This window comes from Rhipicephalus microplus, chromosome X, assembly GCF_043290135.1.
Source record: "Rhipicephalus microplus isolate Deutch F79 chromosome X, USDA_Rmic, whole genome shotgun sequence".
NCBI classification, from domain to species: Eukaryota; Metazoa; Arthropoda; class Arachnida; order Ixodida; family Ixodidae; genus Rhipicephalus; species Rhipicephalus microplus.
Window position 1 is genome coordinate 130,260,540 of NC_134710.1, and position 21,148 is coordinate 130,281,687.

General features: G+C 46.2%; 1 protein-coding gene across 1 annotated transcript in view; it reads left to right on the plus strand.

Annotated features, from left to right (window-relative positions):
* The first annotated feature begins 517 nt into the window (after positions 1–517).
* The window catches only part of LOC119176457 (RNA-binding protein NOB1), a 40,578-nt gene continuing 19,947 nt past the window's right edge, over positions 518–21,148 (plus strand). The window contains exons 1-6 of the mRNA XM_037427747.2: positions 518–721; positions 812–944; positions 1,021–1,157; positions 1,241–1,306; positions 8,215–8,439; positions 17,354–17,451. Of these exons, the coding sequence (XP_037283644.1) occupies positions 635–721; positions 812–944; positions 1,021–1,157; positions 1,241–1,306; positions 8,215–8,439; positions 17,354–17,451 (746 nt within the window). The 5' untranslated portion in view covers positions 518–634. The remainder of the gene's footprint in view (positions 722–811; positions 945–1,020; positions 1,158–1,240; positions 1,307–8,214; positions 8,440–17,353; positions 17,452–21,148) is intronic.

The window sequence follows — 21,148 nt, forward strand, 5'->3', positions numbered from 1 at the left end:
GAAGTCCGCACTGAAGATCTATCAAACTTATAAGCAGGAAATTTCCAAGGAAAGGATCTATGATAGTTCTCGGGGTAGTTCTCTACTGTTTGAGGCCAGGACGGGAGTATTGCGAACCAAGACTTATCGGGCCAAATACGAAGGGGTAGACACGGTATGCAGTGCGTGTGGAGAGGAGGAAACTGCCGAACTCTTGATAATGTTCTGTAAAGGGCTTTGGCACAGAGTTTTTCAAAACACTGGGGTTTAGGGCCAGGGAGGGCAAAATCAACTTTAAGTGGGTAGAATTAACTAGGAGGAAGTTATCTCATTGGGGGCTACAATCAAGACGCGAGTGAAAATTAAACACTTCACTGCAAAGTGCCAGTGCTTAACTTCACCATTAAAAAAAAGATAAAGTTAGTTTTTGTTCACTAAGTATTACGGCTAGGTAGCGTTAGCCACTGCCCAATCTAAAGGGTGCATGCATATTAATCCATCCATTCATCCTTGACGTCACTACAGGCAATCGCAAGAACCACGGAGGGCAAGAACTAAGCCAAGCCACGTGCAAGTCGAGTAGCTGCTTTTTGCGACAGCAGCGTGTTCTGCGTGGGATCGGAGCTAGCGGTGTGAGTGAGATCCTGAGTTAGAGATGGAGCCTGTCAAGTTGTCATCAAGTGCACGCGTGAAACATTTGGTCGTTGATTCCGGAGGTTTCATAAAGAATGCGGCTTTGCAGGTATGGAAAGAGTTTGTTTTTGTTTGCGATTGTATTGACAAGTAGTGTTGTAATCACCGTGAGGTGGGTTATGACTAATTTATTATCCAGGAAATCGGTGAAAATATCTACACACTGGCCGAAGTTGTCAATGAAATAAAGGACAAAGCAACAAAACAGAGGCTCCAAGTTCTTCCGTACAAGTTGGTGTACAAAGTTCCATCGCCGGAAGCAATAAAGATCAGTGAGTTGGCAGACCGTTTGACAATTCCCCTATGCATCAGCTCAGCGTCCTCACGATTACACTTTACTTACTGCAGTGACGGAGTTTTCTAAGCTCACTGGAGACTATCCAAGTTTGTCAGCAGTTGACATCAAGGTTCTTGCTCTCACGTACATGTTGGAGAAGGAGCACGTGGGGACAGACCATCTTTCCGAAAAACCGAAGAGTATTGAGGTAGTACATTGCACACTTTGCCAATTCCCGCTCCTAAGATTGGAATAAGACTGGTAAATTATTATGAGTATCCTTTCTTGTAGGTGAAGACAACTGGGGACCCAAGAGACTTGGTTTGTTCTCCGGGTTTTTTCAGCACCCACGCGGTTGTAAGTATTTTATTTCTAAAGGTTCCATGTAACTTATGTTTGCTGTTAATGATAAGCAACTTATTTATTACAAGATATGCACTGTAATTAGCTTTGATATAAGACTTGTGGTGTTACTGCCTTGTGTGCATATATATATATATATATATATATATATATATATATATATATATATATATATATATATATATTGTAATAAGACAAATAGACACAACGCCTAATCGTTGTCAGGTTGTTCTATTATCTGACTTCGTTATCCTCCCCTTCACAGTCTAGCCTCTGGCGCGCATCAGCGGGCTGTCATCCTTATACTGGGCTGTGACTGCGGCGCAGCATGACGGGCTGCCGAAATGTCTCTGCTGGGCGGTGCTGGCTGTGCCGGGACGGTCATTGTTTTGCACGCCATGACCTGTCTTGAAAATGTCCTGAAAACTCGGGTGGCCGACATTGGCTGCTTCGTTGTGGCCGCAGGTCTCGGCCACGCTGAGGGTTGGTCCGGGTATCAACCAGAAGTATATCTGAAGGTCGGAACTGGTTGCATCGCATTCAGCCTTAGCCACGCTGCGACTGGATGAATACCCAATCGTCGGCGTCGTCCTGGAAGCCATGGAATAGTGGGAGTTCGTGGGCAGCCAGCGATGGTGACACGGCTGTTGAAACTCTGAAGCCTGTCGATGCCAAGCCGCCGAGCTAGTGTGAAAGCTCTGTGAGGGTAAACTGTGGCTTGCTGCGGCTCTCGGATGAGCTTTTTTATGGTCTTCTAAGGTGGCTGCGGCCAACACTGCATCGATCGTGTACAGTCCTGGCACGGCCACAGGAGACGGCACAGACGTCGATGATGTCAAGGCGTTGACAATAATGCGGAGTCATGCAAGGGTGCAGGAAAGCTGGGAGGCGCATTTGGGCGATTCACACATAAAGCCAGTGGTGACGTCCAAGGAGTACTCCTCGAGCAGTGTACTCACTGCAGCGGTATCCTTGGCCGGGGGATCTTCACCAGCACTTTTGAGCAGCTGAGGTGCTGATAGAGTACTGAGCGAAGCATTATTGCAGTGGGTAGCGTGAACAGCATCCCCGGGTCACAGTAGTCTGGCGGCGCCGGAATAAGCATGTTCTTGAGCCACCAAGGGGGCGTGGACGCCATCTCCGGATGGCGTTTGCAGCAGCACTAGATTATAGGGCACCGAGTAGGCATACACGCTGTCTTAGATCTGTGCTTGGTGCCGGGCAAGTTGGTGGGTTTCATAGTCGAAGAAGCGTGGATAGCGTACCTCGAGTGGCGAATCTGCAATGCTTAAGATTCTGTAGCACAGACAGCTTCTGCCGCAAGGCTTGTTTATGTCAACTGTGCAATTTTAATGAGACAAATAGACACAATGCTTGATTATTATCAGGTTGTTCTATTATCTGACTTCGTCGTCCTTCTATTCGCCGTCTAGCCTCTAGCGTGTGCCTGTGCCTCAGGGGCGCTGTCATCCTTGCAATATATAATTGAATGACTGGTGGGATTTAATGTTGCAAAGCCATCATATGATTATGAGAGATTCCATAGTGGAGGGCTCCAGAAATTTAGAGTAAGTGGTACACGCAAATCTGAGAGCACGGGCCTACAGCATGTTTGCCTCCATCGAAAATTCAGCCGGCGCAACCGGGATTTGATCCCATGACCTGCGGGTTAGCAGTACCTTAGGCACTAAACCCCCATGGTGGGGTTCCTTAAAATATATATATTGTAAATAAAACGAGAGAAAACAAAGAGATAGCGCCCTTGCTGCGGGCTGGCTGTTCTTATTTTCTGCTTTCGTTCTCCTCTTCCTTCCACTAAGCCCCACATGCACCCATTCCCGAGCTCCACTATGTCTACATAGCACTCGGCCACGATGCGAACGTGCACGGGGTGCTTCAAAAATGCGTTCAGGCAGATGACATTGGCTGTGCCGCAGTGGTCGTCGAAGGCCCAGCGGCCCTAAACTGTGAACTGTCATCGTTAGCGATACTGTCTTTGGTGGAGGGTATTGACTGTGCCTTGGGGGGTCTTTGTGGTGTACGCCACGGTCAGCCTCCATGTGGCTGCAGTGCGCATAGGAGATGATTCTAGTGCTGCAGTTAGAAGCACCAGTCGGAGCCCACTTTCGCGTGCTGAGCAGGTAAATGCTTTCGCAGGGCAGAAGGCGCGCAAGATAACTTGAAACCTTAGCCCAGCGTGCTATTCCTCCATCAAAATACTTCCCTGTTAGGAAGAAATGCTAGGAACTTCCACGTGCTTAGATGTGCATGTTAAACAGCCCCGGATGGTCAAAATTAAACAGGAGCCCTCCACTATGGCGTCCCTTGTAAACAAATCATGGTTTTGACTTGTCAAACCTCATTAATAATTGTTACCCATCTATTAAAAGAAAATTGTTACTGCACCAGAAATGTATTTCATGTGTATCACTGCTTTCATTTGCACAGGAAATTGTTGAAGCATAGTTGCATTTGTTCAATGTAAATGCGATATAAATATTTGAAACGCGCAAGTATTCTATATCAAGCACACAATAGCAATGCAGTTGTTCCACGAAATATATATATATTTGAACCATGCAAGTATTTCATATACAGTACGCTAAAGCAATGCTGTTGTTCATGGCTAGATGTTATGTTGCGAATTCACATATTTATGTTAACGATCACCATCACGTGATCACTGTCAGACGACACTTTGAAGAGATGCACACGCTCCGCACAAGTCCGAAGCCAGAACAGCAATTTGGTGCAAAAAACGTTCAAGCCGTTTCGAGAACCTTTTAGCAATTTGATGTCACCTTCGTCGGTAGAATAACATTAAACAAACGTGAGCAACAAAAAAAAAAAAATGGCTTCAAAACAGTGCGGCCACGCATGCCAACCAGAAGACTCAGAATCAGCAGCATGCACGTTTCTGCTGAGTGTGTTGCCGAGACCAAGACGGCCGACCCCGCTCGTAGCTCCATCTATGGAGGCACCGACAAAGCTGGGAGATAACTGATATCGACCCGAACATTATCTGGATGCGCTAGGATTGCGCTTTTCAACACTTTGCGGTGAGAGTGTCAGCACCAGTATATTCTTACACCGTGGGCGCATCAATGGTCTCCTTGCTGGATTCTTTGAACGAAATGTTTGCACTCTCCGTTAATGATTCTCTCGAAGCCAGCTGATGCGTGTCGGTCTGGTCACAGTAGCTGCTCTTCGTATCAGTAGGCCCTTGAAATAGTTATCTGTCGACTTGGGCTCTTTGGGCTGATGCGGGACTCTGAGTCCAGGAGTTGAGGTTGACTCCATTTTGATCAATGGTGAGCTGAACTTCACCACAGAGGAGGTAGTCAGCTACTAGAATCACATCAGCGGGTAGGTCCCCGAGTACGAGAACGCTGGCAAAGAACATGCTCCCGGCTTTCGTTTCGAGGTGCAGGTCAAGCGCACCGACAGGCAACACATAGCCATCGAGGACACTCGGGGGCGCCGCACGCCATAGTTGGAGGTTGGCTGGGCCATGGCGTCGATGCAGCACCGTGTGTGGTGCTCCAGTTTTCTCTAGAACACTAAGCTTGCCAATGCCGACGACGCATACCTGTAGCGTTAGAAGGGACCACTTTTGGTGATGCTTGGGTGATGTCTGGAATCGGATGGTATAACGTCGATCCAACCACCGAAACAGCGGGCGTTTTTCCCTCTGGAAAGACGAAGAAACTAAGTATGTTCCAATGGTTGCTCGAGGGCAGACTGCCATGCTACCTGTCGATAAGTCAGCATGGCAAGGCATGGTTTCCAAAACGAACCACGCCTTCGGAAGCGTGAACCACGTTCCCAGAAAGGAGCCCCTCCCCATTGGGAAGTAGCACACCACTGGTCAAATAGTTCTCTGGGACCATCTTGGAGGCCTATACGCTGTCGGCTGGTGGTGGGATGGATATTTGTGGCAGCGGCCAACTTGCAGGTTCAATCCACGAGGAAGCCTGGGAGCGTTCTTCAGGCTAGCGGCTGGGGTTCGCCAGACGCCAAAACCCTGCAACACAGATAACCTCTGCTGTAAGGCTTTGTTTATGACGACTGCGCCATTATGAATAAAAAGAGAGAGTGAGAACAAAGAGACAACACCCTTGCTGCGGACCGGCTGTTCTTATTCTCTGCCTTTGTTCTCCTCTTCCTTCCACTCAGTCCTACACACACTCATGCCCAAGCTCCACTACATCTACATTACACTGTGTGTGTGCGTGCGTGCGTGTGTGTGTGACATACACAGTTTCAAAAAAAGTATTCCTGGCTAACGAGTTTCAATATATAAAAGACAATCACAGTGTATAACATAAGAACATTTATTATGCTTGCATTTATATTCCTGCGCTAGATGATTCTGTTCGACTAAGTTCATGTTTGTGTAAATAAATTAATTGCCTTTTTGATTTATATGAGAGGTTGCAGAGGAGGCACGTCAGTTGCCCAGGGCTCTCGCTGATTCTCTGGGAGTGTGATTTGAACTTGTTTATGAAGTAGGACTTTCGCTGTAAGCGCACCCATGTTTTCTGGAAGCCGAATTGTCAGAGTATGACACTTATTCGCTTGAAAAAGTGACCAGGCCGGTTAATGTGCTTGGAGAGCGGCATATGAGGGAGGCCTTTTACGTGTGCCCTGTGGTTGTTGAAACTTAAACGGAACGTGGTGTGTGTCTGTCCATTATAATCCTGGTTGCACACACAGCAAATTTTGTATACCACATTGGCTGAGACACGGTTACAGTTATTAATTTTATAAACAAAGTCTGAATAGGAGGCTTCAGTCGTATTTGTGGTCCCCATGTGTGTGCACACCTTGCAATAAGGTTTTCCACATGGTCTACAGCCCTGATAGTGGTTGGATTTGTGTTTTCACCCTGACAAATAATCTCAGGTTTTTATTACTTCAGTGAACCAGTTTGGGTGGAGTTTGAAAAACTACAGAGAGCGCACAGCTGTGTAAGTGTGTTGAAGTGGCGGCCGAGTATAGAGTTTACCCGAAGGGCGGCAGTAAAGTATGCGAGGATTAAATTTTCTCCTGACATTATATGTTTGTTTTTGTATTTTTCTTTCATTTTTACTTCTCGGTCCAAAGAGCAAGCGCGTTCAATTGCGTTCTCAATCATTTGTGCTGGGTTCTTTTGATGCAAGAAGGCTGCTCTTAATTCCTGTGTGTGGTTGCCAAATTGTGTAACCCTCAGTTTTATTTTCCTGGGTTCACATGGCCACATTTTTACTTGCCACTAACATTGCCAAGCATTGCCAATGGAATGAGCAGAAAGGTCCTGTAGAGGAAACTCGCACACCATTGTTGCCTGTTGCATCCAGCGTAGCAATCATGCCGTTAACCACAGTGTCAAACAATGTGGCCTCCCACTGCAAGGAAAAGGGCAAGACCAATAACAGTTCATTGAGGTGAAAACAATTAACTTTTCAAATGCTGCAAGACTCACAAATGCACAAGATACGTAAAACAAGGCTGCTCAAGAAGGTATGCAGGCTAAAAGAAAACTATGTAAAAAGCAGGCAGCATCCCTTCCTGTTTTCAAGTCTCCCAGTTTTTTTTAATGCCATTTATTTCAATCTCTTAATGTGGTGTGTAGCCTTGATTTCTTCTATTTTAAGATTTATTCAATCAATGACTTGCACTCTTCATCATTTCTGCCCATGGTGTGCGCCACTGTGTGTTCATGTGGTCGGCAGCAATATAGTGATGGCATTGCATAATTAAAAATTTAATCTAATGATATTGATTCTTTGACCTATGCTAAATTTATCCTCAGTCATCAGTTTGTGCAAATGGTCAATGAAAAATAGGTGCTTCAGAAGTGTCTCCTCGCAAGGCACCACCTGCAATTTCAGCTATAATCCTTTTAGGAACGAATTATGATGAACTGTCCGTAAATGTCTAAATTTTGCACAAGATTCTAAGATGCTCGATATTACATTCCACATAAGGAATTTAAGAAATTGGTTGTTCTTAGTGAGCTTTGCTAATTATTTTTAATTTGCATATAATCAACTATTTGCTTCTGCAGTCAGTCATGTGTGATTTTTACACACAAAAATGGAAATCTTAGGCCCAAAATGCATGTGCAGTTAGTTTTGGGCTGTGTTCATTTTGAGCAAAGGAAATTAATACCTATTAAGTTGGTCCTTGAACATTACACGTCGAGCGACGCGCCGAACATCGCAGTGCTTTCACTAAAATAATTAGCTTCATACTTACCCAGCACATTGGGGTTAAATTAAGATGCCTTGACTATGTAGAAGGTTCAATTGATTTTATGTGCCGTGCCCTTCCTTTCACGCTGGTCCGAAAAACTGGCCAAAGCAAGTTGTGTCCACAGATGTGGACGCGGCGCCTGAAGGGGATATTATATAGTTGTGAAGCATCATGCAAGGAATGTTTTACCATGAATATTCTTTAAAATGATTTAATAATAGCAGAGATTCAAGCATAATAATAGTTCAGTGTAGTGGTGCAAGGATGCAAGCTGCCCTTCGTACATCAGGGGCTCTTTCCTGTTGCCTTCGGCAGCGTGTTTGTTCAGCATTTCTCATTTTGCATGCTCGCATTGCTTGCTGGCTATTTTTACACTGCAGGCGAGTTGTGTGGTGCAACGATGACATATGCGATGTAACCTCTACTCGCAGAGGGAGTAGCTGCTCTGAAAAGGATACGCATGCTACTATTTTAATGGTCAGCTATTCGCAGTGTGTCATTGTTATTCATTGCAGATTGACTCACTTCTGCACGTCTACGTAGTGTGCTTGCATATTCGTTTTGGCTAAATTGGTCAAGCAAGTCTTAAAAAGCAGCACATCATATGGCCTGTGCGTTGTGAAAGCATACCTATTGCTGAACATAGTTGTATGAATATTATGTAGGCAGATGCAGAAAAGTCTGACCCTGTGGAGCCTGCTGGATCTCCGGATGGCCGCAGTGAGGAAAACTGCAGTGAGGATAAAACAGATTCAGCAGATGAAGACTCAAGTGATGATGAGTGGATAACGCCAAGCAATATCAGCGAGATAAAAAAAGAAATGGGTTTGCTAACTTTGGAAGAGGTGTCCATACCAGTGGCATGTATATCAACAGATTTTGCTATTCAGGTATGTCGCATAACATTGTTGGCACGCTTACAAGTTAGTTGTGGCTGTAACTCGGTCCTGTTCTCTAACATTTCATGTTGCTTTTCTGCCGAGTTCATTATTTGCAAGAAACTTATTTATTCTAGTATTTTTCAATATTCCAGCTCTATGTAAGGCTATTGCAGGAGGGAAGGACATTTTAATAAAGGACACACAGCTACACAGTTTACAAGGCTGAAATAAAAGCAATATAAGGAAAGACAAAGTATCATTTTACAAAATATCACAGTGCTGATTCACAAACAGTACTGAGTTAACCGTTCCAGCTTTCAATAACGCTCGAAAAATAAAATGCATGCCATTTTAGTTAAGTAGTGACAATCAACTTTATAGCTGTATCAGATAGCCATTTCAAATGAAACACTTAGTCACAGGGTCCTTGGGTGTAATGGTATTTTCCTGCCAGCCCTCTATGCTATTTTAATTTATTCAGGTCGAGTGCTGAATGTTAAAGGGATACTGAACCAAAATTGGAAATACTGACGAAACTTTGAAATTCTACTTAGAAGATGCCACTGTTCTAATAAAACGAGTTTATTTCCCATATTTTTGAACGATTGGTTGTATTTTTGATGGATTGTGAGCGTGCCGCGGCTTGCCAGTTTCCAGTGAGTATGACGTCATCCAACGTCATATCCTCTAGTTCTTGGCGCTGCCGCGTGATGCAACAGTTTGTGAAAAACGCATTAAATTCATCGTTTTACCATAGTTTCTGCTTGGAATGAAGGTTGTCGCTATCAATGTCGGGATCCAATCTATCGATTTGGCTGAAAATATTAGCGGCGAAAATTTTGTTCAGCATCCCTTTAAACACGAATTGCTTGGATGTGCACATTATAAGTTGGGTGCTAACAACGAAAGCTTGCACTTCCAACAACGAAAGCTTGCACCTCTGTTTCCCTCTCTGCTCCTACTGTGTGAAAGGAAAACACTGTAATTGTTGTTAAGGCTGGCGTGACCACAGTTTGCTTCATCCGCCTCTATCTCTCATCCAGGACTGCACTGCTTATCTATTCTATGTGAGTCAGTGTTTACCTGTTCAAATAAATAAGTTAATTCTCTAAAAGCTATGCATAGCTGCATAGCTACTACAGGTTCACTGTCAACAATGATATTACATTTAAGGTTCTTTTTATTTTTTTTTAAAAACCTCACAGGGTTCTTAATGCATCACTTAATGATACCGTAGTTACTCGCGTAATGAACCCACACCCTACCATGATTCTTAGAAAAAAAAAAAAATTTAATGTATCTGTTCGTATTATTTCGGTGTGATAGCCAGTGTCGTTGACCATTGAAATAGCATTAAATTGAGTCATTATATCACAAAGTAACAATGCAATAAAAGTCAAAGCATAGTTTCTTAACCATGCTAAACACATAGAGTTAATATACAGACTGTAAAGGAAAAGCTGCCCATAGGGCCCATGCATTAAAACCTATAACCACTTAGGTGCCGCCATGATGGAACGATACTCAGCTTTCGAGGGATGTACGCTCGCAATCGCAACTGCATGCTGCAATAACCCCTGGTATTTTTTAGCGTTTCGATGACCTCTGTTGCATTGCAGTAAGAGAATGTCACATGAAGTCGAATTGTTGGCTCATGGCAACAGAAAACACAGACGACGTGCAAGCAAGCCGGCGGAATCTGCCCCAAGCCGCACGGCCCCCCTACCAAATGTTGCAACAATACAAGGATGGTGGCGCCATCTAGTAAACAAAACTGCAAACTTTTTTCCGCTTGCAGCAAATTATATGAATGACCATTGTATCTTTCCGTAAAAGTAGTGTAAAGAAGAGGAAGTACTGCGGCGCAGAGGCAGCAGCATCGAGTGTGCAGCAGCGGCTCGAGCTCGGAAATTGCGGCTGGTGCATCGCCTTCCAAGCCTTCCAAGCACCAACCTTTCTGCTTAATAAATCTCCTTTATAATTGGTGGAGACGTGCCGGGTACCGTCCCTTACATCTTCCCGCTACCATCCTGGAACTCCGTTCTCGACGGCTACCTTCTGCTATGCCGGACGCCGATCAGCAGACGCTTCCATCTCTTCCGGCCACCTGTCCAGGCAGTGTTCCTCAGCGGGAGCCTCCAATCTTCAGTGGAACAGATGACAACGACGTTGAAGAGTGGCTCTCGACTTTCGAACGGGTGAGCGCTTTAAACAGATGGACGGACGCGGACAAGTTGACACGCGTTTCGTTCTATCTCACGGGTGTAGCCAGCCTTTGGCTTAGAAACCACCAGGCAGACGTCCGAACGTGGCCGCAATTTAAAACGTCGATTGTAGCAGTCTTCGATCGACCTGCCGTCCGAAAACTTCGTGCCGAGCAACGTTTACGCACACGCGCACAAGAAACGGGTGAAACCTTTACAAGTTACATAGAGGACGTCGTCGATTTGTGCAGACGCGTGAACGCCGAAATGACGGAAGCTGAAAAATGTAAGCACATCCTCAAAGGGATTGACGACGACGCTTTTCAAATGCTCTTGGCGAAAAGCCCGACCACTGTTAACGACGTAATTAGCCTCTGCCAAAGCTACGATGAATTGCGGAAGCAGCGAGCGCTGACAAGACGTCCTCCAGCGCACGATTTGGCATCGCTGTCTAGTGCGATCAGTGGTCATGACCACGCGTCACTAATGGCCGAAATAAAAGCATTTGTCCGCGAAGAAGTTGCACGACAGCTTTCCTTGGTGCCTTTCACACCAGAAGCTACCACAACTTTACCATCATCTCTACGTGACGTCATTCAAGGAGAGGTCGCCGAGGCCTTACCAGCTGCTCGCGAGCCTAATCTTGTGGCTGCTCCTCTCACCTACGCCGCGGCTGCAGCCATGCCAACTCGCAAGGCGCCTGCGCCTCCGTTCCAGCCTCGCGCGAGCTATCCCCCAGCTCCAGTTCACTGGACCAGCACTAACACCGCCAACCCGTGGCGCACCCTCGATAATCGCCCGATATGTTACACTTGTCGATACCCCGGACACGTCGCAAGGTATTGCCGCCGCCGGATGCATATCACCAATGAAAACCGCCGTGAGCCTTTCTTCCCGCTTGACTCCAACGCGCGATACGGTCCCTCCACTCCAATGCCAGCCCACTACCAGGACGACCACCGCCCTCGGCCGGGACGTCTTCGCTCACCCTCTCCACGCCGCCGCTCGCCTTCTCCTATGCGTCGACGGCCCGCACCTAACGAGGAGGAAAACTAGACGACGCAGTTCCTGAGGCAAGAACTGCGCAAGTTTCGGTTTGCCCAAGTCCTCATTTGTCACCTACCAATGTTATTGATGTGTTCGTCGAAAATATCCCTACTGTCGCTCTTGTAGATACCGGTGCAGCTGTTTCGGTAATAGATGCTGGATTTTGCCGCTCAATTCGTAAGGTTACGACGCCTTTCTCCGGATTATCGCTTCGCACAGCCAGTGCTCAACCTGTTCAACCGACCGCAGTATGTACAGCCCGCGTGACAATTCAGGACGTTCTGTATACGATAGAGTTCGTTGTTCTTTCATCATGCTCCCATAATATTATTTTGGGATGGGACTTTTTGTCGCGTCATAACGCCGTAATCGACTGTGCTAGGGCTGAGGTCGAATTTTGCTCACTGGATGACCAAGCGTCCGTCGACACCCAGTTTGCCGCTAAACTTGTCGTTAGCGATGACACCTACATCCCTCCATGCTCTTTTGCGTTCGTGCCAGTTTCATGCAGCGCCATATCCGACGGCACGGTCTTCTTCACACCATCTCCAATATTCGTCGCCCGAAGAGCTCTCCCCCTGCCTTTTGCTGCTCTCGATCTGGTAGAAGGGTCAACCACACTGCCAATTTATAATCATGAGTCGTCGTCTTTATCTCTACTTTGTCGCGAGTGCCTTGGCCACGTCGAGACAATCAGTTCTTCCAGAATTATATCCGTCCCCGATGAGGTGCCTTCTACCTACGTCTGTGAACTGGCTGTCGTCTCAGCGCCTGACTCAACGTCGGCAAACATATTTCAACCATTCATCTCTGCAGATTTGACATCTTCGCAGCGTTCACAACTCCTCACCATTCTTGAGAGCTACCGCCACTCTTTCGACGTTGAACAAACATCTCTCGGCCGTGCCTTAGCAGTAGAACACCACATCAACACTGGGTCCCACTCACCGCTGCGACAACGACCATATCGCGTGTCCGCTACAGAACGCCGCGTCATTGCTGACCAAGTAGACGACATGCTTCGCAGAGGCGTCATTCGACCTTCACAGAGCCCATGGGCGTCTCCGGTGGTTCTCGTCAAAAAAGAAAGACGGTTCTATTCGTTTCTGTGTCGATTTCCGGCGACTGAACAAGATCACGCTGAAGGATGTCTATCCACTACCGGGCATTGACGATGCTTTGGACAGTTTGCAGGGTGCCGAGTTCTTTTCCTCGTTAGACTTGCGGTCAGGCTACTGGCAGGTGCCTATGGCGGAGGCCGATCGCCCCAAAACCGCTTTTGTCACGCCAGACGGCTTATATGAATTCACCGTCATGCCCTTCGGACTTTGCAATGCACCTGCAACGTTCGAACGAATGATGGACAACATCCTGCGTGGACTAAAATTGAAGATATGCTTGTGTTACCTCGATGATATCGTGGTCTTCGCCCCTAACTTTGACACACACTTACGTCGCCTTCAGCACGTCCTTACTTGCTTAACTAACGCCGGTTTGCAATTAAATCTCAAAAAATGGCGATTTGCCATGCGTCAACTGAACATTTTGGGCCACGTTGTTTCCAAGGAAGGCATCCTCCCGGATCCCGAGAAATTGCGAGCTGTTACGGCGTTTCCTAAACCTGCCACCATCAAAGAACTTCGAAGTTTCATCGGCTTGTGTTCGTATTTCCGGCGATTCGTCCGAAACTTCGCGTCTATTATATCACCTCTCACGGAACTTCTCAGCAGCTGTAAAGATCTCTTATCGTGGTCCCCTGCCTGCGACGAGGCTTTCAGCACCCTGCGACGGCTTCTTACGACGCCACCAATTCTACGCCATTTCGATCCTGAAGCGCCAACTGAAATCCACACCGACGCCAGTGGTGTAGGCCTGGGTGCTGTGCTCGCACAGCGTAAACCGGAACATCAGGAATACGTCGTGGCATACGCTAGTCGCACACTTACCAAGGCTGAGAGCAACTACAGCGTCACAGAAAAGGAGTGCTTGGCCATTGTGTGGGCCCTTGGAAAGTTTCGCCCATATCTATATGGTCGTTCTTTTGACGTCGTGACCGACCACCACGCGCTGTGCTGGCTTTCGACGTTAAAAGACCCATCTGGCCGCCTCGCTCGCTGGGCGTTGAAAATTCAAGATTACGACATACGCGTGGTTTATCGGTCAGGACGGAAGCATGCTGACGCCGACGCCCTTTCCCGTTCCCCCCTGTCCCAGAATGCCACAGCTGACTCCGCTTGCGATTCCACATTGTCATCGCTTGACTTTGACACCATTGCTATCGAACAACGCAATGACCCGTGGACTGCGTCTCTCCTCAATCATCTCTCCGACACTTCTGAACTCCCGAAGACGCGAACGCTTCGGCGCCAAGTTCCACACTTCTCGATACGTGACACGCTTCTCTATCGACGTAACTACGCACCAGAGGGACGCAAGTGGCTGCTCGTCGTTCCACGAACCCTGAGGTCGCAGATTTGTTCCTCTTTTCACGCTGACCCACAATGTGGCCACGCAGGAGTCTTCAAGACCTACGAAAGGCTTCGACATCGCTACTACTGGCGTGGCATGTATACCTTCGTCCGCAACTTCGTCCGCTCTTGTGCCGAATGCCAGCGCCGAAAATCTCCACCACACGCCTCCGCCGGTGAACTGCAACCTTTACCATGCCCTTCCCGACCCTTCGAACGCGTTGGAATAGATATTTATGGGCCACTTCCATTGACTCCGACTGGCAACAGGTGGATAATAGTTGCTATCGACCACCTAACGCGCTATGCTGAGACCGCTGCTCTTAAAACGGCTACAGCACAAGAGGTTGCCACTTTCCTACTACGTCATTTTGTGTTGCGTCATGGAGGCCCTCAAGAACTCCTCAGTGACCGCGGCCGCGCCTTCTTGTCCGAGGTCATTGAAAAATTGCTCGCTGAGTGTGCTATTGTACATCGCACATGTACCGCTTACCACCCACAAACCAATGGGGCTACCGAGCGCTTTAATCGTACTCTCGGTGACATGCTATCTATGTATGTGACGCCTGACCACTCTAACTGGGACTTAGTTCTCCCATTCATTACATACGCCTACAATACGGCAACGCAAGCGACAACAGGCTTCTCCCCTTTTTACCTCCTCTACGGCCGTCACCCCTCCCACACCATTGACACCATTTTGCCCTATCGACCAGACGCGTCCGAGTGCCTACCGATCTTGGACGCCGCCAGACACGCAGAAGAATGCCGCCAGTTAGCTCGTCGCTTTACCTGCGATGACCAAAACAGGCAAAAGGCAATTCGTGATGCCCAGACCTCAACTCCCGTTTTTCTTCCGGGTTCTCTTGTATGGCTGTCAGCGCCGCATCACACACCTGGGCTCTCTTCCAAACTTCTGCCAAAGTACGATGGGCCATATCGTATTGTCGAACAAACTTCGCCAGTAAACTACCTCATTGAGCCTCTTACGCCACCATCAGACTTGCGACGTCGCAACCGCGACGTTGTACACGTACAGAGGCTCAAGCAATACCACGGTTCAACGCCGCCTGCACAGGACTAAGTCGCCAGGATGGCTCCTTTTTTTCTCCGTGGGGCCATTGTAAAGAAGAGGAAGTACTGCGGCGCAGAGGCAGCAGCATCGAGTGTGCAGCAGCGGCTCGAGCTCGGAAATTGCGGCTGGTGCATCGCCTTCCAAGCCTTCCAAGCACCAACCTTTCTGCTTAATAAATCTCCTTTATAGTAGTTTAGAAATAGCACACCATTTCTGTTTTTAATATGTGAACACACTTGCTTATAACTTATACTGCGAGAATATGAGTGTATTAAATTGATATATTTAGCACTTCTTTCAAGTATTGTAATGGCAACAGTGACAGTGTTCCAACATGTCAGCGCTTTGATGGTTATAGCTTTTGTGGCCCAGGTTTTCCTCTAGAGTCTGTATATTAATTCTATGGCTAAACGGTTGTGAGCAGTGCGAACGTGGACGACATCAAACGAAATTTAAAAGTCGCACTTTTTGCATTTTTTGCGGCAGAGTGCCATCTGTCGAATGCAGGAGGAACCTCTTTGCTCATTGCGCCACGTAAGCACAATGGCACGAGAGCAAAGCAGAAAACAAACGCATGGTCTTTGAGATGGCAGACACGCGGCATAAGAACACACCACCATAGAGTTACAAGAGTAGAAGCTTGGGCTAGTTGGTGCATAGTCATACAAAAACATGACCTTAAACTTAATATACAGACTCGCACCCGCCATCTTGGAGGCCATTCAAAGTGCCCACCACGCCGATGGCATGTTGCCCGCAACGTTTTTGTGCTGCCATCTAATGCTGCATTTTTGTTTTCGGGTTTGTCGTAGTGAACTTGGCATACCTGCAGGGCGCATTCGGCCAGTATGCTAGCTACATGGCTGGTTTTAAACTTAAAGTTGGTTGAGCATGCGCTGGAACATTGGAACCAAGCGGCTTGACAACACTTCGGCGTCTATCCGTGCGCATTGGTTAAAGAAGAAAACGAGATCTTCAGGCTAGAAAAATGATTCATTGCGCATTTCGCGGGCCTAAACAAGCAAAACCGTCATGCGAAATTTTTGCTGCCATAGCTTTCTTGACTTTTTTCTTTCGCATAATGAATCCTCTCACCAAATTGGCGCCAACTTTTTTGAAGAAAAGGGCGGTTCACACAAGTAAATAAGGTATGTGACGTCACGGTGACATCACGTGGTGGCTTCATCTAGTGATTTTTTGCATTACTTGTGTTGGCCCTGCCAACAGTCAATTTTTGCATTTGATGAGGTGTCTATGTTTCGTCTTGAAAAAGTCTTACAAAACAGTGCTGGAAATATGAAGAAACCTTGGGTGTTTCTGCACAAAGTTGTATATGGATTGTCTATAAATGAAAAAGTTGCATAGCAAATTTTACAGGGGAGTATTGAGATTATGTTTTGTTGTATGTAGAAATTCAGATACAGTATGTTCCTTATTTGTCTGGCAAACATCCCCCTCTTTTTTCATTTGTATGTACTCATTTTTCTTTTGAAAGAGCTCATCTTTGACATTTATGACAGGTCATTTTTTTTACCTTATGTTAAGGTGTCCCAAATCGCAGTAACTGCAGTGGCAGATGTCAAGGCATTCTAAATGCCTTAACATTATATTCCCCATGGTGGTACTAGATTTGCGTATTAATGAGCAGGTGTTGAGAAAAAACAGCTTTATTCAACTTCAAAGCCATCTAGCATTCGTTTATCATTGAAAGGTACACATAATGTTGCAGAGACATCAATATTTCATGTGGATGCAAATGTGGTATATGTAAAGATTATGCATACATTGTAAAACAATTTATTATTACATGTTTCAACTTATGGATGAATAATTGTTATGTCTGCCAAACTTGTCTGGTTCAAGTGAGAGCAACGTGATATTCTTGGGTAAAAAAGAAGGAAAAACGCTCAATACGTTGTCAACTTGGGCTTGTTGATGCATACTAGAAGAATGGAGTAACAGTGCAAGGAATAGGACAGACTGACAATACAACGCTTAGTCTCTCTCAGCCTGCCTTTTTGTCCTATTCGTTGCACTTTTCCACAATTCTTCTAAAGTACTGTCATCATTGTGCGTATGCAGGTAGTTGTGCTTAAAGCCATCAACATCTTTTTTTTTTTTTTTTTCAGAATGTCTTGATTCAGATGGGTTTAAAAGCAGTTTCTGTTGATGGGATGGCTATCAGGCATGCAAGAACATTCGTCCTGCGCTGCCATGCATGCTTCACGTAAGCAGATGTTTTTTTTTTCATTATACTTTTGCACATTGTCTCGGGCACAAAACATTCATAGTACTCCATGCTTGTATGTTCTTGTATCATCTTGTCTCATTGTCACGTGCAGAGCATCAAACTTTAGTTTGAGACCTCTAAACAGATTTGGAGGTTTTTTAAATCACTGTTTCTCTGTAAGGGCAAACCAATGAAAGCAATAACAACAAATTGGAATGTTATACAAAGTAAAGCTAGCAGCTTTTGAAATAATTTGTATTGTAGTAAATGTGAACTTATTACCGTATTTACTCGCATAATTCTCGCACCCCCACATTGCCCAACAAAAATGCGATTTTTTTTTTGTGCAAGCAATTATCACACTGCCAAAAATTGCTGCCGTATGTCGTCTACTCCTTCCAACCACTGATGATGACAGGGCACGACAGCCCGGCACCATCTGTCAAGTGTTAATGTGGACTATTAACGTGCAGAGCCCCAGTTCAATCTAAGCCAAGCCAAAGTGGCAAGTGCGCGTTGCGTGGTGTTAGTGTACGTTGTGTCCTGTGGTTATGCTATGGAGCAATACGGAACCTATACGGCTGCTTTCAAGTTTAAAGTGATTGATCATGCACTAAACAATGGCAACAGTGCCGCTAGTATGCACTTTGGACTCGAAGAGTTTTGTGTTCACTACTGGCGACGGCAGTACAAGCAACTGAGCGCCACCAAGACATGCTGGGCCTTCCGTGTGCCTAAGATTGGGATGCATGGTAAACCTTTATTTCGTCAGAAAGTTATCGTGGACGATTCCTCGTTAGAGGTCAATCAGTCCAAGGTTGACGTCATTGCGCGAATTTTTTGTGGGCTTCAGTTTAGTGACGAACACTAACGCTACGCCCTCAAGCTTTGCGTACGGTATGCTGAAACTGTATTTGCTTGCAGCTCTTGTCACAAATAAATCTTGCCTTGAGTGACCTGTGGTTTTGTTGTTAAGGTAAGTCTTGATCAATACTTCTCAAAGCTTGTACAATACTTCTCAAAGCTTGTACAGTAAAAGCTCGTTAATTCGACATCCGGGTCGCGGGTTCAAATCTCGGCTGCGGCGGCTGCATTTTCGATGGAGGCGGAAATGTCGTAGGCCCGTGTGCTCAGATTTGGGTGCACGTTAAAGAACCCGAAGTCGTCAAGATTTCCGGAGTCCTCCACTACGGCGTCTCTTATAATCATATGGTGGTTTTGGGACGTTAAACCCCACAAATCAATCAATTCGACACCCGTTAATTCGAAAATTCGGATAATTCGGATGGCTCTATTGGTCACGGCCAAAGTGCATGTTAATCTATGGGACCAAACCTTCGTTATTTCGTCGGAATTCGGCTCCGCACCGCTTAATTCGGACAAATGCTGACGGCTGCTGCCACACAAAAGTGTGATAAAGCAGCGCTGGCACCACTTGAGTGAAACCGAAACCTGAGTGGCATCGCCATCATCATCAACTAGTGGGGGCGATCGCAGCGTCACCGAACGTCGGCGTCTTCTTTCTTCTCCACTTAGTGCCTCCGACGCCATTTTCCCTTGTGTTGTCGTGTCGGAACCATCTCTTCTTGCGAAGTTCTCTTTTTCTTCCATTGTGACCGTATTTGCATGCCACCACCATTGTGCACTACAGTGATGGCAACGCCGAAAAAGCGGCAGAACTACGACGCGAAGAACTTGGCGACTAAAGTGGAAATTTTGGAAGCACTGAAGAACGGCGAATCGCGACAGCAGGTTATGACCAAGTACAACGTCAAGCGGAGCACGTTGGGAACGTACGTGAAAAATGAACAACAGATTCGACAAGCCTTCGAAAGCGAGAAGTTTCATGCCTCTAGAAAGCGGTTGCGAACCGCAGCTCATCCCCAGCTCGAAGAAGCTTTGCTCCGGTGGATTACTGACTGTCGCAACGCGCATCTGCCTTTGAGCGGACCTCTCATCATGGCGCAAGGTGAGAAGTACACTGCAATGATGAACATTGAATCGTTCAAAGCGTCAGAAGGGTGGCTTGCGAGGTTTCGAGAGAGACACGAACTTGTCTTCAGGAGTGTGTGCGGCGAAAAGGTGTCAGCCGAGTCCACCGACGATGACTGCCCGACTTTCGATGCTGTCCTTCCCACAGATATGACCTTTCAGGACTACATCGCGATTGATCATGGTGTCGCCACGAGTAGTCTCCTGACCGATCAAGAGATTATTAGTGATGTCACGGGCGCCCATGAAGACCACGATTCCGATGAAGAATTATGCAAGGAGATACAGCCGCGACCTCATCGCACCTCACGGGAAGTCTCGGAGGCGCTGTTAATATTAGAGGACGCTTGCCTGAACACTCCCGGCAGCTTGCGTGCTGTTGGCCATTTGGAACAGTTAAAAAAAATTGTGATCTCAGCCGGAATCTGCGCGCAAACGCAGACAACAATTACGAAATACTTCAACAAATAAAGGTATGCTTCTGCAGCTTGATTTTAAATGTTGTTTCCCCTGTTCATTCGTTAGTTCGGCATTCGGTTAATTCAGACAGTTTTTCCGGTCCCGTGAAATTCGAATTAACGAGCTTTTACTGTAGTTAGTTGCTAGCATGAAAATCCTTATCTGTGGCCACTGAATTTTTTGTTTGTTTGTTTGTTTGTCCCCCCCCCCCCCCCCCCACTCTGTACATTTTTCTCACATAATTTTCGCATCCCCCAACTTTACGTCCACTTTTTGCGAAAAAAAAGTGCGAGGATTATGCGAGTAAATATGGTGAGTAAGCAAGAGTGTTGCAGCATGGCCAGGGCCATATTTGCAGAGACACTCAATGACTATGTCAAGCCCATGGGTAGAGCATTTTAGGTTGTAAAGCATAAGATGGCTTGCACATGACGTGAGACAACAGCGTCCCACCATACTGGCACTCCAAAATGGCAGCTGTAGGATGATGTCAGTGTATTCTATTCAGTACCCTGAACCACTGCTGACATGTGTGAGAACTTGCAGTAAAACCACCACACCTTACCACAATAGATGCAACTTTCAGGCATTGCTGGTCTTCTAACGAGCAAGTGCCAACATTTGTGTTTGCACTTGAATGCGAACTGAGAAGTGAGAAGACATCAAACACTAAGTTATCAGCCTTCATTGCAACTACCTACACCTGTTCCCGCAACGCTGAAGTGGCTCGGAAAGGTGAACATCGCCAACTGAAAAGATGTTTTTGAATAGCTCTTCATTTGCACAAAGCAGTATAAATGCACTCCTGGCTGAATTGCTAAGCCGTCCCGCCATCGTGCAAGGTATAAGTCATTTTATTCCATGGTCATGCCCCTGGTACAAATGTTCTTGAGGCTTATTTTTCTTTGTAACTTTTATGCTGAGTGTTTCGTGTAACTAGAACCAAAAGTTAAAATAAAAGTGTTAACCATGGCTGATTGAAACCAATAACATGGCTTGCCATCATGCTCAGTAATGTGCTCTTATATTGTATTTAATTAATTAGCTAAGATAATAACGCAAGTTTTTTAGTAATTACTTAAGGGTCAAGTGTATGTTACTTAAAGGAGCACTGACATCAAACTTACTCATTTTCAAGATTTTTGCGTCGAGTAGCTATCGACCCCCTTGTAGCGATTCACAACCTAAAACGCATCTGAAGTACAAATGAATATCTAATATTGATTTACACATTCGCTATCGA